The sequence below is a fragment of the Squalius cephalus genome, assembly GCF_949319135.1.
Source record: "Squalius cephalus genome assembly, chromosome: 15".
NCBI classification, from domain to species: Eukaryota; Metazoa; Chordata; class Actinopteri; order Cypriniformes; family Leuciscidae; genus Squalius; species Squalius cephalus.
In genome coordinates this window covers 1,102,394-1,118,200 of record NC_137136.1, presented here as the reverse complement: position 1 = coordinate 1,118,200, position 15,807 = coordinate 1,102,394, and the positions used below count along the sequence as shown (strand labels likewise).

The 15,807-nt window shown below is 37.2% G+C and overlaps 1 protein-coding gene across 2 annotated transcripts in view; it reads left to right on the top strand.

Moving 5' to 3' along the window:
* Positions 1-15,807, top strand: part of csmd3a (CUB and Sushi multiple domains 3a) — a 331,891-nt gene that overhangs the window by 223,566 nt on the left and 92,518 nt on the right. For both annotated transcript variants that reach the window (XM_079894353.1, XM_079894352.1), the window contains exons 44-47: positions 1,868-2,013; positions 9,114-9,194; positions 11,054-11,167; positions 14,576-14,764. In XM_079894353.1, coding sequence (XP_079750479.1) covers positions 1,868-2,013; positions 9,114-9,194; positions 11,054-11,167; positions 14,576-14,764 — 530 coding nt within the window. The remainder of the gene's footprint in view (positions 1-1,867; positions 2,014-9,113; positions 9,195-11,053; positions 11,168-14,575; positions 14,765-15,807) is intronic.

The following is a 15,807-nucleotide window of genomic DNA, read 5'->3' as shown; positions in this document are numbered from 1 at the left end:
ACGGTGCAAAATCTGTGGACATGACATTGTGACTCTTTTTGGGGGAAGTCATTAAAAAGTTAGAAGAGAAACTATAGAGGAAAAGTTTACATTAGTCTCTGTGGTAACACTTTACTTAAAGCCTTTATGCATAATGCATTATAAAAGTGTTTTAATGCATTTATTATGCATTGTAATGCACCTCATGAATAACTGTAACCACAGTTATAATATTATATATTCATCGAACACCTTTAGAAAGAATAATGCATTAAAACACACGATAAACAACCAGTTTCAGATGCAACAAGGAATCTGCAAATATTATAATGCATTTTAACGTTAGTTACAGTTATTTATGAAGCGATATAATGCATTTGCATTATGAACACCATTATTGTAATGCATTATACATAAAGGCTTGAAGTAGCCGATCTGTTATTAAATTTTATAATAAACATTTAAAGTTACAGCTTAAGACCAATACTTTATATCTATCTGCCATATATATTTAATGAACATGCTCAACTTTAAAAAGGATTCCCATGATAATAATTTTATGACACTAAAGTTGAGTAGTTTAGAAAGCTACATTGCTTTTTATTGCATTTTTTTTATTCTAACTTTCTGTAATCGGATGGTTTCAAAATAGTTTCATAAAAGCGTCTTCCTAATTAAAGGGGTGGTATAATGGCCTTTTCACAAGATGTAAAATGAGTCTCTGATGTCCCCAGAGTGTGTGTGTGAAGTTTCAGCTCAAAATACCCCACAGATATTTTTTATAGCGTATTAAAATTGTCACTTTTTGAGGGTGAGCAAAAACACACCGTTTTTGTGTGTGTCCCTTTAAATGCAAATGAGCTGCTGCTCCCGGCACAGTGGGCGGAGCTTCAAGAGCTTGTGTTCTTTTACCTCACACACACATGCACTGAAAATTTCAAAAACGTTTAGCCTTTTATGTTCAAACCGGAGTCAGACAATGATGGAGAGACTCGAGAAGAAGTGACAACATGTAGAGCAACAGGACATTTCTGAATGGTTAGTTGATGAATTTATGAAGCTGATGTGGAGTTATCTTCTAGTCATTGATTAGCATATTCTGTCATGATAATCTATAAATCGTGTTCAGGGGGCGGGGTTTATGTAAATTCTAGGGTTGGTGATGTCACTAACCCGGGAGGAATGTGGTGTAGTCTCTCCCAGCCGTTTGTTGTAGTCCTTAAAAAGCGATTTCTTTAAAAGCAAATATCGTCCTTTGCTTTGAACTTTGAGCGTCGTAACTTTGCAGATGTTGTTTATGCTCAAACAGCAACATTACACACTAACTAAAGTTAGAAAAGTCAAATCAGAATCAACCACCCCTTTAAAGGAACACGCCACCATTTTTTGTTATTCACCGTCTCCCCTACATTTAGATAGGTGGGACATTAAGACATTTAGACTCGTTGTGAATATGCATGCCACAAGAAGTAATTCGTTTTTGGTTTTTTTTGGTTCACTTTTACTCACGACATGCTATCCGGCAACAAAGGATAGAGGCGGCGCTGCCAGACTAAGACAATGCATGCACTGAGACAAAAATGTGTTTGCCCACCTATCTAAATGTAGGGGAGACGGTGAATAAGCCCATTTTAAAAAATGGTGGTGTGTTCCTTTAAAAAGCACTGTGCAATTACAGGATTTTGACAGATTGAGAAGCAAGGTCAGTGTTTTGATCGCTCTGCTTTAAGCGTGTAACTCACTATTGAGGGTTTTGAATGAGAACGACAGAAAAGAGAAGCTGTTCTTTATGTGATCCCGGCAGACGTGGGAGAGCGAGAGAGAGAGTATTATATCAGCAAACAGAAGAAGTCAAGGATGTTTTAAATGCCTCTATTGTCTCCTGTAGGGACGGCCCTGACCAAACATCTCCTCAGATCGGTCAGTTCAGTGGGAGCTCGTCTCAGGAGTTCGTTTCCAGCACATCCAATCAGATCCTGCTAAAGTTCCACAGCGACTTCAGCACCAGCGGATTCTTTGTTCTGCGTTTCCATGGTGAGCAGTTTCCCGCTTTAATGTTGCACGGCTTAGTTTGCTGATCGTCTGTGTGTTGCTTATTGTCAGGTTGATTATCCTGGCTTATTCCCTCACGCCCCCAGAACATGTTATTTATGCTCAACATACTTACATACATTCAGCTCAAACTGTGCTGTGAAATTGCATTATGTACATTCAGGTTTCTGCTGTATATATTCCTGTTTTTTTGTGACAGCACCACCTATAGAGGAGAGCTGAATTAAAGGGATAGATGCACTTTTATGATGGACGGATGCACTTTTATGATGGATAGATGCACTTTTATGATGATAGATGCACTTTTATGATGATAGATGCACTTTTATGATGGATAGATGTGCTTTTATGATGGATAGATGTGCTTTTATGATGGACAGATGCACTTTTATGATGGATAGATGCACTTTTATGATGGATAGATGTGCTTTTATGATGGATAGATGCACTTTTATGATGGACAGATGCACTTTTATCATGGATAGATGCACTTTTATCATGGATAGATGTGCTTTTATGATGGACAGATGCACTTTTATGATGGACAGATGCACTTTTATCATGGATAGATGCGCTTTTATCATGGATAGATGTGCTTTTATGATGGACAGATGCACTTTTATGATGGATAGATGTGCTTTTATGATGGACAGATGCACTTTTATCATGGATAGATGCACTTTTATCATGGATAGATGCACTTTTATGATGGATAGATGTGCTTTTATGATGGATAGATGCACTTTTATCATGATAGATGCACTTTTATGATGATAGATGCACTTTTATGATGGATAGATGCACTTTTATGATGGATAGATGCACTTTTATGATGATAGATGCACTTTTATGATGGATAGATGCTCTATTATCATGATAGATGCACTTTTATGATGGATAGATGCACTTTTATCATGATAGATGCACTTTTATGATGGATAGATGTGCTTTTATGATGGACAGATGCACTTTTATGATGGATAGATGCACTTTTATCATGGATAGATGCACTTTTATCATGGATAGATGCACTTTTTTTGCACTTTTATGATGGACAGATGCACTTTTATGATGGACAGATGCACTTTTATCATGGATAGATGCACTTTTATGATGGACAGATGCACTTTTATGATGGATAGATGCACTTTTATGATGGACAGATGTGCTTTTATGATGGATAGATGCACTTTTATGATGGACAGATGTGCTTTTATGATGGACAGATGCGCTTTTATGATGTATAGATGCACATTTATGATGGATAGATGCACTTTTATGATGGATAGATGCACTTTTATGGCCTTTAAAACATAAACAGCCATTATAAAGCTTGGAAGAGCGAGGACATTTTTTAATAACGGTGATTGTGTTTGTCTGAAAGAAGAATGTCATATACACTTAGGATGACTTGAGGGAGAGTAAATCATGGGCTAATTTAAATTTTTGAGAGAACTGTCCCTTTAAACCTCAAACTGATGCGAAGACTAGACCCATGGAAATGATTAAATTTTTTATTATCTTTCCACATTTTTAACCTAAAAATCATTCTATTTTTAATAAAAGAGCAGGTGCAACCATTCAAATTTGAGTGTTCAAGTCTTTCAGTGTCACACCAGATGTGATTTAAAGGCCGTGACATGCATTAAAAAGCATCTTTTCCATGTCAACCAGAGTTTTTGTCCTAACCGGCAGTGACAATTCTACTTTAGAAACGGCTTCTGTTTCTGTGACGTTGTGGCTGGAACAACAATGTACAAAGTGTGACAATTATAATCTCAGATGTTGACTATGTGCTTTATTTGATGTTAAAAGCATGTAATGTGAATTTGATTATCATTCATAGCCGTACTGAAAGCAGTGATGGATCATTCACCTCAGATCATGAAAATAAATAAAAAGAGTGTATTCTATAACAAAGATGTTCCAAATGTTAAAATGGTGTAATATTTATTAATTTGATTTTGTGCTTATCTATTTGGTTGTGAGTGCAGTGCGCTTGCAGAGAGACTCCACCCACACGCTTTTCTGATTGGCTGTGGTTTGTGATTGATTTGGTTGTGAGTGCAGTGGGCTTGCAGAGAGACTCCACCCACACTCTCTTCTGATTGGCTGTGGTTTGTGATTGATTTGCTTGAGTGAAGTTGAGCTTGCAGAGAGACTCCACCCACACTCTCTTCTGATTGGCTGTGGTTTGTGATTGATTTGGTTGCGAGTGCAGTGAGCTTGCAGAGAGACTCCGCCCACACTCTCTTCTGATTGGCTGTGGTTTGTGATTGATTTGGTTGTGAGTGCAGTGGGCTTGCAGAGAGACTCCACCCACACTCTCTTCTGATTGGCTGTGGTTAGTGATTGATTTGGTTGCGAGTGCAGTGAGCTTGCAGAGAGACTCCATCCACATTATTTTAGCTGTTCATACCTGCTTTTTGATGATGTAACCTGGTATTTGTTTTCATATTATTTTAAGTTATCACTGTACTAATAAACACACTAGATTGTGGCGCAAACAGTTGTACCGTTTACTGCACTTTAAGCCGGTCACATATCAGATGAGTTAATGAAAAGCAAGTACATGCACACGTTGAAAAATAAGGTATTTTGTTCCAAATAAACTGAATTTAAAACCAGAATATAAGGCTCATATGTTGTTAAAATTAGGCTAAATATTTAAAGAGGTTTACCAATAGTGTGTTGAAGGTTAGGGGTTGGTTAGGACAAAATACCAATTACATTTAAATAATCAAACATTCATTCAATAGCAGAATTGAATAGTAATTGCTATAAAATAGTATCAACAGCTAGTACATATAAAAAACTCTGTTCCTAGAAGTATTTCACGTTGCTGCTTTGCTCTCTTGCTGTTTGTTTTACTGCTCTCAAAAACACAGGCTAGAAATGATATTACTTGTTTGTTTGGAAAATGGCTTCGATTATTGCCGCGGATGGCGCTGTAATGTGTTTGGAAACTTCCGTCATCCGTAATAACACCCATTTCTGAACGAGCAGGAGTAGAAACATACGCAGTTGTTGGCTTCTCAAATCCTTGCTGTTATGAAACCTCATAAGTTACGGTTTGACATGCACTATAATGTGTGCATCATGCAAGCAGATGCATGTGGAGACTGAACAGAGTTTGCATTTATCATGCATATTAGTGCTGGGCAACGATTAATCACGATTAATCGCATCACATTTGTGTTTACAAAATAAATATGTGTGTGCTCTGTATAATTATTTTGTATATATAAATACACACACATGCATGTATATATTTAAGAATTTTTTTTATTTTATATATAAAATATTTATATTTATATATAATATTAATTATGTACAAAAATAAATAAATATATATATATATATATATATATATATATATATGCATATATATATACACTCACCTAAAGGATTATTAGGAACACCTGTTCAATTTCTCATTAATGCAATTATCTAATCAACCAATCACATGGCAGTTGCTTCAATGCATTTAGGGGTGTGGTCCTGGTCAAGACAATCTCCTGAACTCCAAACTGAATGTCAGAATGGGAAAGAAAGGTGATTTAAGCAATTTTGAGCGTGGCATGGTTGTTGGTGCCAGACGGGCCGGTCTGAGTATTTCACAATCTGCTCAGTTACTGGGATTTTCACGCACAACCATTTCTAGGGTTTACAAAGAATGGTGTGAAAAGGGAAAAACATCCAGTATGCGGCAGTCCTGTGGGCGAAAATGCCTTGTTGATGCTAGAGGTCAGAGGAGAATGGGCCGACTGATTCAAGCTGATAGAAGAGCAACTTTGACTGAAATAACCACTCGTTACAACCGAGGTATGCAGCAAAGCATTTGTGAAGCCACAACACGCACAACCTTGAGGCGGATGGGCTACAACAGCAGAAGACCCCACCGGGTACCACTCATCTCCACTACAAATAGGAAAAAGAGGCTACAATTTGCACGAGCTCACCAAAATTGGACAGTTGAAGACTGGAAAAATGTTGCCTGGTCTGATGAGTCTCGATTTCTGTTGAGACATTCAGATGGTAGAGTCAGAATTTGGCGTAAACAGAATGAGAACATGGATCCATCATGCCTTGTTACCACTGTGCAGGCTGGTGGTGGTGGTGTAATGGTGTGGGGGATGTTTTCTTGGCACACTTTAGGCCCCTTAGTGCCAACTGGGCATCGTTTAAATGCCACGGCCTACCTGAGCATTGTTTCTGACCATGTCCATCCCTTTATGACCACCATGTACCCATCCTCTGATGGCTACTTCCAGCAGGATAATGCACCATGTCACAAAGCTCGAATCATTTCAAATTGGTTTCTTGAACATGACAATGAGTTCACTGTACTAAAATGGCCCCCACAGTCACCAGATCTCAACCCAATAGAGCATCTTTGGGATGTGGTGGAACGGGAGCTTCGTGCCCTGGATGTGCATCCCACAAATCTCCATCAACTGCAAGATGCTATCCTATCAATATGGGCCAACATTTCTAAAGAATGCTTTCAGCACCTTGTTGAATCAATGCCACGTAGAATTAAGGCAGTTCTGAAGGCGAAAGGGGGTCAAACACAGTATTAGTATGGTGTTCCTAATAATCCTTTAGCTGAGTGTATATATATAAATATGTGTATATATATATATATATATATATATATATATATATATATATATATATATATATATATATATATATATATGTGTATATATATATATATATATATATATATATATATATATATATATATAATGTGTATATATATATATATATATATATATATATATATGTTACATAATATATGTGTGTGTGCTGTGTATAATTATTTTGTATATATAAATACACACATATGCAGGTATATATATATATATATATACCTGCATATGTGTGTATTTATATATACAAAATAATTATACACAGCACACACACATATATTATGTAAACACAAACTTTTATTTTGGAAACGGTTAATCGTTGCCCAGCACGAATTGACTTCAATTTTGTCAATGATTTTTGGTTTTACTATGAAATATGCAGTTGCCTCTCCTGCTAAAGATAAATGTGGGTGTTTGATGCTTTGCGATGCTCACTCGGTTATTAAACAGAGCGTTTAACAGGGGAAACAGCATCTGAACACGACAGATGACCTTTGACCCCATCGCATCTCTCTAATCCGTTTTGCCGTTGTGATGGGAAAGTGTTATTCGATAAAGGGCAATAATATCTGCGTTAGCATATTTCCTGCTGATGCTTTTGAGGTTTACCAATAAAGCAATACAGCATAAGGAAGTTAAGGCAAGAGCTGCGGAGCACAAAGCTCGTTAGGGTTTTAAAAGATAATAAAATAAGATGCTTGCGGTCCCAGAACGGTGTGTGTTTCTGTTTCCTCCTGATGATGAATTTTAAATGAGATGTGCTTTTGTTTATCAGCGGTGCCGTCTAACAGTATAGAGGTCATTTAAATGTGTGTAAATCTTCATGATGTTAAGATACTGAGAGCGTTTGCTGGATGAAAACTCATTTAAACTAATCCTTAACTATCTTACAACCTTCCTTGTGTGTGTGTCGGCAGACATGAACGAGCACCACTCTTTTCTTCTTCTTCAGTTAATTTATCAATTAAACTTGTCTAATAATAACCTAATAATAATTACAGAAAATTGTTGTTTATTAGCAGGTTCATGTATACAGTAAAAAAAAAAAGTTTTAATTATATATATATTTTTTTTACTTTATTTATTCATCTGCAATGTATTCATTCATTGTCAACATTAATAATTATAACAAATTATTAAATTTATTAGCAAATTAATTAAATTACTACATTTTACATAAATTATTTAATGTTACAGCATTATTTTGATAATATTTTTTAGCAGGTTGTTTAGTATGAACAATATATTACTTTATATTTAATTACATCTATTAGCAAAATTATTGCATTGACATTTAAAGGGTTAGTTCACCCAAAATGAAAATTCTGTCAGTAATTACTCACCCTCATGTTGTTCCAACCGCGTAAGACCTTCGTTCATCTTCGGAACACAAATTAAGATATTTTTGATTAAATCTGAGTGCTGGATCACTCCTCCATAGGCTGCTAGGTGACCGAAACTTGCTGGCCCAGAAAAGTTATTAAAGAGATCGTTAATATAGTCCAAGTGTCTACAGTGGCTTAATCTTAAGTTTATAAAGCGACGAGAATACTTTTTGTGCGCAAAAACAAACAAAAATAACGACTTTATTCCACTATTCATTTCCTTCTCTCTGGGCCTCACAGACGCGCTGCGCAAAAAACACTACGTGAACCAACTCGAGGCCCAGATAGAAGGAAATGAATAGTGGAATAAAGTCGTTATTTTTGTTTCTTTTTGCGCACAAAAAGTATTCTCGTCGCTTGATAAACTTAAGATTGAGTCTGTAGTCACTTGGACTATATTAACGATCTCTTTGATGACTTTTCTGGGCCAGCAAGTTTCGGTCACCTAGCAGCCTATGGAGGAGTGATCCAGCACTCAGATTTAATCAAAAATATCTTAATTTGTGTTCTGAAGATGAACGAAGGTCTTACGCGGTTGGAACAACATGAGGGTGAGTAATTACTGACAGAATTTTCATTTTTGGGTGAACTAACCCTTTAAAAGGAATACTTTTAATATTATAGCATTAACTTTCTTTTTGAATATGTATATTATAAACATAATTTCCCAGCATTGCTGCACTAAAGCATGTAGTTCGTATAAACAATATTTCTGAATTATACATCTTAGTGAGGGAATATTTTCTGCTCAACATCAAAATAGTGATTATGATCATAACACGCCAGTAATAGTAGGTTTTTAATGTATATAATCCTCTTTTAGAAACTCATTGCAATTAGACAGTGTGCATAACGAGTGTTGGCGAGGCAGATGCTGAGACGTTGATTATGATTCATACTCTCCTGTAATTGTGTTGTGCATTTAGAGAAACTCCAGTGACAGGTGTGATGATTTAAGATGTAATTGTGTGGGTTGTTTTCAAAGCGTTATCACTTAAACAAGCTCTAAACATCACGTATCTCTCGCTCATCTCGTTCCCAGCGTACCAGCTCCGTGTGTGTCAGCCTCCCGCGCCCGTAGCCAACGCAGAAATCCTGGCTGAAGATGATATATTCGAAATTGGTAAGAACATTTTTCATTTTTTATTCTTTATTAAGCTTTACATAAACAGTGAAGCATCAACAGCAACACGATATGTTTGAAACAATACTTCACGTTGCCCTCGTTCCTGAATGTTCGAAGCACAAGTCATGCATGTTGTACTGAATATGCAAATAAAGACATGTAAACGTATGAATACATAAACGTGAGAAAAGAGAAAAATAAGTCAAATGAAATGACTAAATAAAATTAACTTGATAAGAATGCATACAAATTATGCATACGTATACAAGTCATATACACACATACATAAAGAGAAACTATATGCACATATATAATTATACATACTTACACATCCGTATACACACGCATTCATGCATCTATGAACACGCATATTCACACACTCCTACCATGTGCTTACATACTTGCAACAACCCACTTACATCTGTTCATACATATGTCCGTGTAAAAAAACAAAAAAATTAAAAAAGTTACTCTAAATAAGTAAAGGAATATATGAAATAATGGATAATTCTCGTTCCCTGTGACATTAACATTAACAAGAACTAAAACGAAAGGCAAAGTAATCTTTATTAACCCAATTGTCGGATGTAAACTGAAAAAAATGATTTGTTGAATTTAATCAATTTTTTTATCGTAAGTGGTTGCATTCAAATGATTTTAGCTACATTTAAGCAAATGCATTAAGTTGAACTAAAATGTATCATGTTCAACTTAATGCATTTGTTTAAATGTAGATAAAATCGATTGAATGCAACCACTTACGATAAAAAATTGATTAAATTCAACAAATCATTTTTTTCAGTGGTTCCGTGTTAAAATAACAGACCACGTCGAAGACTATACTGTACACATGAATAAGTTGGCAAAACTCAAAAAATTTAAGGCAGTCAGTTGCCTCAATTTTTAAGTTAAACTTTTAACTTGAAATGTTTGAGTACACTAATTCATACATTTAACATGTTAAAATTTTCATGTAACCTCAATGTGAACATTTTTATTAGTATAAACTCAGCTAGCTATAACAAGCTAGTTCAATAAATGCTAAATTGTTAATTTGCTAACATGTTAACAATAGCATGGTATAGCACTTGCCGTATGAGTATGATTATGATTATAAAGCTTTTAACAAACTTGCTCTCAAACTAAGCTCATGCACCACTGATGGCAACTCTCCTAAAACCACCAGAAATTCTTCTAAATTAGCATAACAAAACATTAATCACTGCTAAATCTCCTACTTAACATTAATCTTGCACACACACACAAAAAAAAAAAAAAAAAAAAAATTTTTTTTAAATTACACTTAATTTTAGCATTTACTCTCGCTTTTGAGTGTCATCGGCAAAGCATGCTGGGAAATAGAAATCCCAGCCGTTTCAGTTAAACTTAAGTTTGTCTAAATTAAAAGAATTAATTTAATAAAACTCATAACATTGAAACCATTCAGTTTACTTAGAATATATCAGTTCTGTGAACTTGAAAGAAAAAGAAAGTGCTAAATACTCATAAAAGTTCATTTGACTGAACTAATTCGATTAATTTAAGTTTGTCCCACTCAAACCAGTTCATTATTTTGAGCGTTAGTCGGAGCACGTAAGAACAACGTTTGATGATCAGTTGTGTGTGTAGATTTATCATCGAACCCTCGTTAAAGAGAAACCCGCCTTCACAGTCCAGCGTTTCTTATTTAATGTGAAAGAAAATGCCTCTTTCTGTGGGGAAAATAACAGCGACGCTCTGCATTTGTCATCATTAATGTCACGAGTGTGTAAGCGGTCAGGTCTTAATTAGCTAATGTGTTGTTGAGCGCACGCTGCAGTGGGAAAGAGAGATGTGTGTGTGTGTTTCCTCAACAGGAGACATCATCAGGTACCGGTGCCTGCCGGGCTTCTCGCTGCTCGGCTCCGAGATCCTGACCTGTCGGCTGGGCGAGAGACTCCAGATGGATGGTCCTCCTCCCGTGTGCCAGGGTGAGTTTGGCAGTGCGTTCGACACGCTGTCTCATTTGTGTGTGTGTTCGTCCTGATGTCGTGTCTCGAGTCGTTAGCTCTGCCGCTAGTTGTTAGGCTCTTTTGGACTTACGGATTCGGGAAACTGTAGTAGAGAGATGCTAAAAGCCCCACTTTTTCGTTCTTCCCGCTGTGGTGGAAAGCCGGATGCTTTTAATATTGTTTATGTGTCTATGTGGTGTTTTTAATCTGCTTTAAGACAAACCATGTGTAAATTCAAAAGTCGACAGCATTGCTGAGTATTTCCTCCTTAAAACTGCAGTGAACCAAAGACAGTCTCAAAAACACGCTTTGAAATCGCTGGTGTTTCTGACGGCACAAACTACCTTGTAACCAATCAGATCAACGTGTGATCGTCAACCAGTGGATCTCTGAGCTGAGTGAGTGAGTGGAGGCGGAGCTCATTTGCATATTCATAGCACCGCGCATACTAAATGAGGCAAGGGTGTCGAGTTACATTCAAGATATTTTAAGGCGTGAATACATTATTTTCAAGGAAAAACGTTTAAATGTGTCATTTGGTGATCAAAGATGAGTTTTAAGGAATAAAAAGGGAAAAACAGTGTCAGTGTCGCTTTTAAAGGAGAACTAATTAACTAAGATATTAATAAAAGTGATGTTAATTCGGCCAGCGCACATACCTGTATTTACATCCTGTTTTCGGTCGAAGTCCAAAGTAGTCGATTGTCGAGTTCACGCTCATAGGTTATCATGCGCCCAAACTCGACAATCGACTACTGTGGACTTTCGACCGAAAACAGGATGTAAATACAGGTATGAGCGCTGGCTGAATTAACATCACTTTTATTAATATCTTGTACATCTACTGCAGTCAGATTGACCCACGTTCACTCTGAAGGAATCACTCACATGGCTGTGCACTTGTAATGACACATCAAGGATGTTAAGAGGCTAAAAGCAGGTTTAAAACTTGCCCCATTGAAGTCAACAGGGTGCAAATTTTAAAAAGAGGATAACACGGTGTAGGCAACACTGATTTTTGTCGTTGTTCTCTGTACTGACAGCACTCCAAATTTACAAAAAAATGAGCTCAATGTTAAAATTGAACGGAGTTCTCCTTTAATTACAATCACAGCTCCAGTTTTTACTCTAAAGCGTCTCTCCAGTGTGTTCATGTTTTTACTCGTGTGACCTCAGCGAACTGAACAGAAGAAATTAACCGGAGAAGATTTTTGCGTCAAAGAAGGCGGAGCCTCCGAGCCACACCCACTTATTACATCATAACCACAGACCAATGGTAGTTGGAAGATGTTTAACAGCCAGAGCAAAATTTCCGGGAAACACAAACTACTTCGAACTCTCACAACAAATACTAAAAGAACTGAACTGATTTTGTTTAAAATGTCACACCAGTTTGAGCTTGAAGTATATCAGCGCCTTAAAGCTTAAAGTGTAACTTCACCAGTTTTCAACCCGCCTTGTATTGTTGCAGTGTCGGTAGTGTGTTTAAATATGTAAATGTTTTTCTCTCTGTTTAGCCTTGAACACTGTGTTCATGCTCATCCAGTTTGAAATGTTGACTACAAACATGGAGGTTTTTTAGATTCTCTCTATATTTACAATTCTTTGCAGCCTTTAGCCGCTGCCTTCAGCTTAAACATTCACTCTTTGAATTCTTGCACCCAGAACAATACAAGTTGACACCATTATGACTTAAAGTTTATTAAGAAGTATTTCCTACTAAAGCAAGGAGGTTTTTGACTCTGGTCAAGCTTATCCAATAGGAGCAGAGTGGGCGTGGCCAGCAACGTGCCCAGTGCATTATGGGAATTGAAGTTTTCCTTCCTGTGGCATCGTGTTGAGTAGCTCTTCAAAACCGCACTCCACAAAGCTGTTTATTAAACATAAAATATTCTGATTGAATGATTCACATTTTCACTTTCAGTGAGAACAGACAAATTACTTGTCAGAGGAAACTTGTCACGTCTCATCATGTTGGGTAAAAGTAAATTATGAGGCAAGAAACATTTATTTCAAGCTTGACATTATAAGTGGTCTTCGGGGGGGGGGGGGGGGTAAAATGTAAAATAAAATGATGATAAAGTGAAAATGGTTCCTTTTGGGAAATGTATAATCATAGACCATGATGATGCAATCAGTTTATACTGTAATGATTGTGTTCAGATGATGGTTTAGCCAACAATGACTGGTTTAAAAAACTTTTCTTTTTTTTTTTTACACAAAATATTACAATTTCCAGCTGAAATGAACACTGGCAATAAAACCAGCAAAACGTATTCCTTTTCACACAAATTAGAATTATGATTAATAAAGACGTTATGTTATGACCTCAAAACTCTTTTACCTTAATGCATGATTAGTAAACTAATACATTTTGACATTTGCATGAAATAACAAGCTCCATATGCTAGAATGGCTTTTGTTAAAGGTCCTGTTCTTCGTGATCCCATGTTTCAAACTTTAGTTAGTGTGTAATGTTGCTGTTAGAGTATAAATAATATCTGTAAAATTATAAAGCTCAAAGTTCAATGCCAAGCGAGATATTTTATTTAACAGAAGTCACCTACATCGAACGGCCCGTTTGGACTACATCCCTCTACTTCCTGCTTTAATGACGTCACTAGAACAGTTTCTTGACTAACCTCCGCCCACAGGAATGCTCCCTCAACTCTACTGGCTACTTGCGCACTTCTAATAACTTACTGTGTTTACTCAGCTCTTACGGTGATTTTCTGGAGTAAAACTGACGCTTCATCTTTTGTGTGATGTACAATAAACTTTATTAAACTCATCAGTATATGTTTGATCATCATTCAGACAGCAGACTTGTAGGCTATTAATAAATAATGGATACAGTACAAGCAGATGACAAATACGTTATAATAACCGTAATTAAACTACTAAACTATACCTGTTTCATCTCTATACAGCACTCTGACTCTGTAGGCATTATTGTCCGACTCGGACTGAACACGTTACTGAGAGTTTCTGATATTATCATCCTTCCGTGAGATGAGATTATCCTGAGAGACTGAGCGCGAGCTCGTGAGGCTCCGCCCCCTGTGCCGGCAGCAGCAGCTCATTTGCATTTAAAGGGCACACACTGAAACAGCGCGTTTTTCTGAGCCCCAAAAAATGACAATTTAAACATGCTGTAAAAAATGATCTGTGGGGTATTTTGAGCTGAAACTTCACATACACACTCTGGGGACATCAGAGACTTATTTTACATCTTGTGAAAAGGGGCATAATACGGGACCTTTAACACTATCAGGTTTAGAGTAGATGTTATTTTGAAATGCAGTTAGTCTTTTCATGCATGTGTTTCCAGCGCGTCTGTGTTGGTTCTTGCAGTATTTAACACATGCTGGTTTGGTTTCTTCGCAGTGCAATGTCCCGACAGCGAGGTTCTGTTCGACTCGACCGGTGTGATCCTGAGTCCGGGTTACCCCGACAGCTACCCCAACCTTCAGATGTGCTCGTGGATGATCAACGTGGAGAAGGGCTACAACATCACACTGCACTTTGAACTCTTCCAGACGGAGAAAGAGTTTGATATCCTGGAGATCTTTGATGGTGGGTTTGAATTATTCCTCATATCCAGGCATCATCTGTGCAACTGCGGCCCTGAATATTGCACACATTATTCTCTTGTCGCAACTCTGACACTTTTTCTGGAAAACTCGAAATTACATTTAGAGCCTCTGGAATCCGTTTGAGTCGCTTTTTTTAGATCCGTGACCATTACGAGAGAAATGTTTCCCCATTTAGGACCTGCAGATATGCAAAGCGCTGGAAAGACTCGAGGATTTCTTGATGGCGAGGCAATGGCAAAGACAATTCGGAAAACATTCAGAGTGTTATTAGCGCTAATTACTTAAGTGCTTGCAATCAGCAAATGACCCTATTACTCATCATTGATTGGATGCTTGTTAATGCCCATGGCATTTGCAGAAACCCAGTGGAATAGGAAGTGAGAGCCAATTGCAATTTCCGTCTCTCAGACCAGCTTTTGTGTTCATGTTTTGCAACGAGGCAATTTCTGCAGCTCCTTCCCAAGAGTCTTAAAGTCCCCCGTGGTGAAAGTCAAGTTTTAATGTTGGTTATATGTCTATGTGGTGTTTTCTAAGCTAAATTCATAAGTCGACACCATTGCTGAGTATTTCCTCCTTAAAACTGCAGTGAACCAAAGACAGTCTCAAAAACACGCTTTGAAATCGCTGGTGTTTCTGACGTCACAAACTACCTTGTAACCAATCAGATCAACGTGTGATCGTCAACCAGTGGATCTCTGAGCTGAGCGAGTGAGTGGAGGCGGGGCTCATTTGCATATTCATAGAACCGCGCATACTAAATGAGGCAAGGGTGTCGAGTTACATTCAAGATATTTTAAGGCATGAATAGATTTTTTTTTCTCGTGTCTCAAAAACATGGTTTGAAATCGCTGGTGTTTCCTACATCACAAACATGTGACCAATCACGTCACGTGTGGGCGGGGCTTTCCTCCAATGACTTTCTATCCGTGCGTCTCAATGTCCACGCTATGCATCCTGAACAGTCAGAGAGAGGGGTGTCACAATATATCGCAAAAACAAAAATGCTACAATATGTATCGTGTA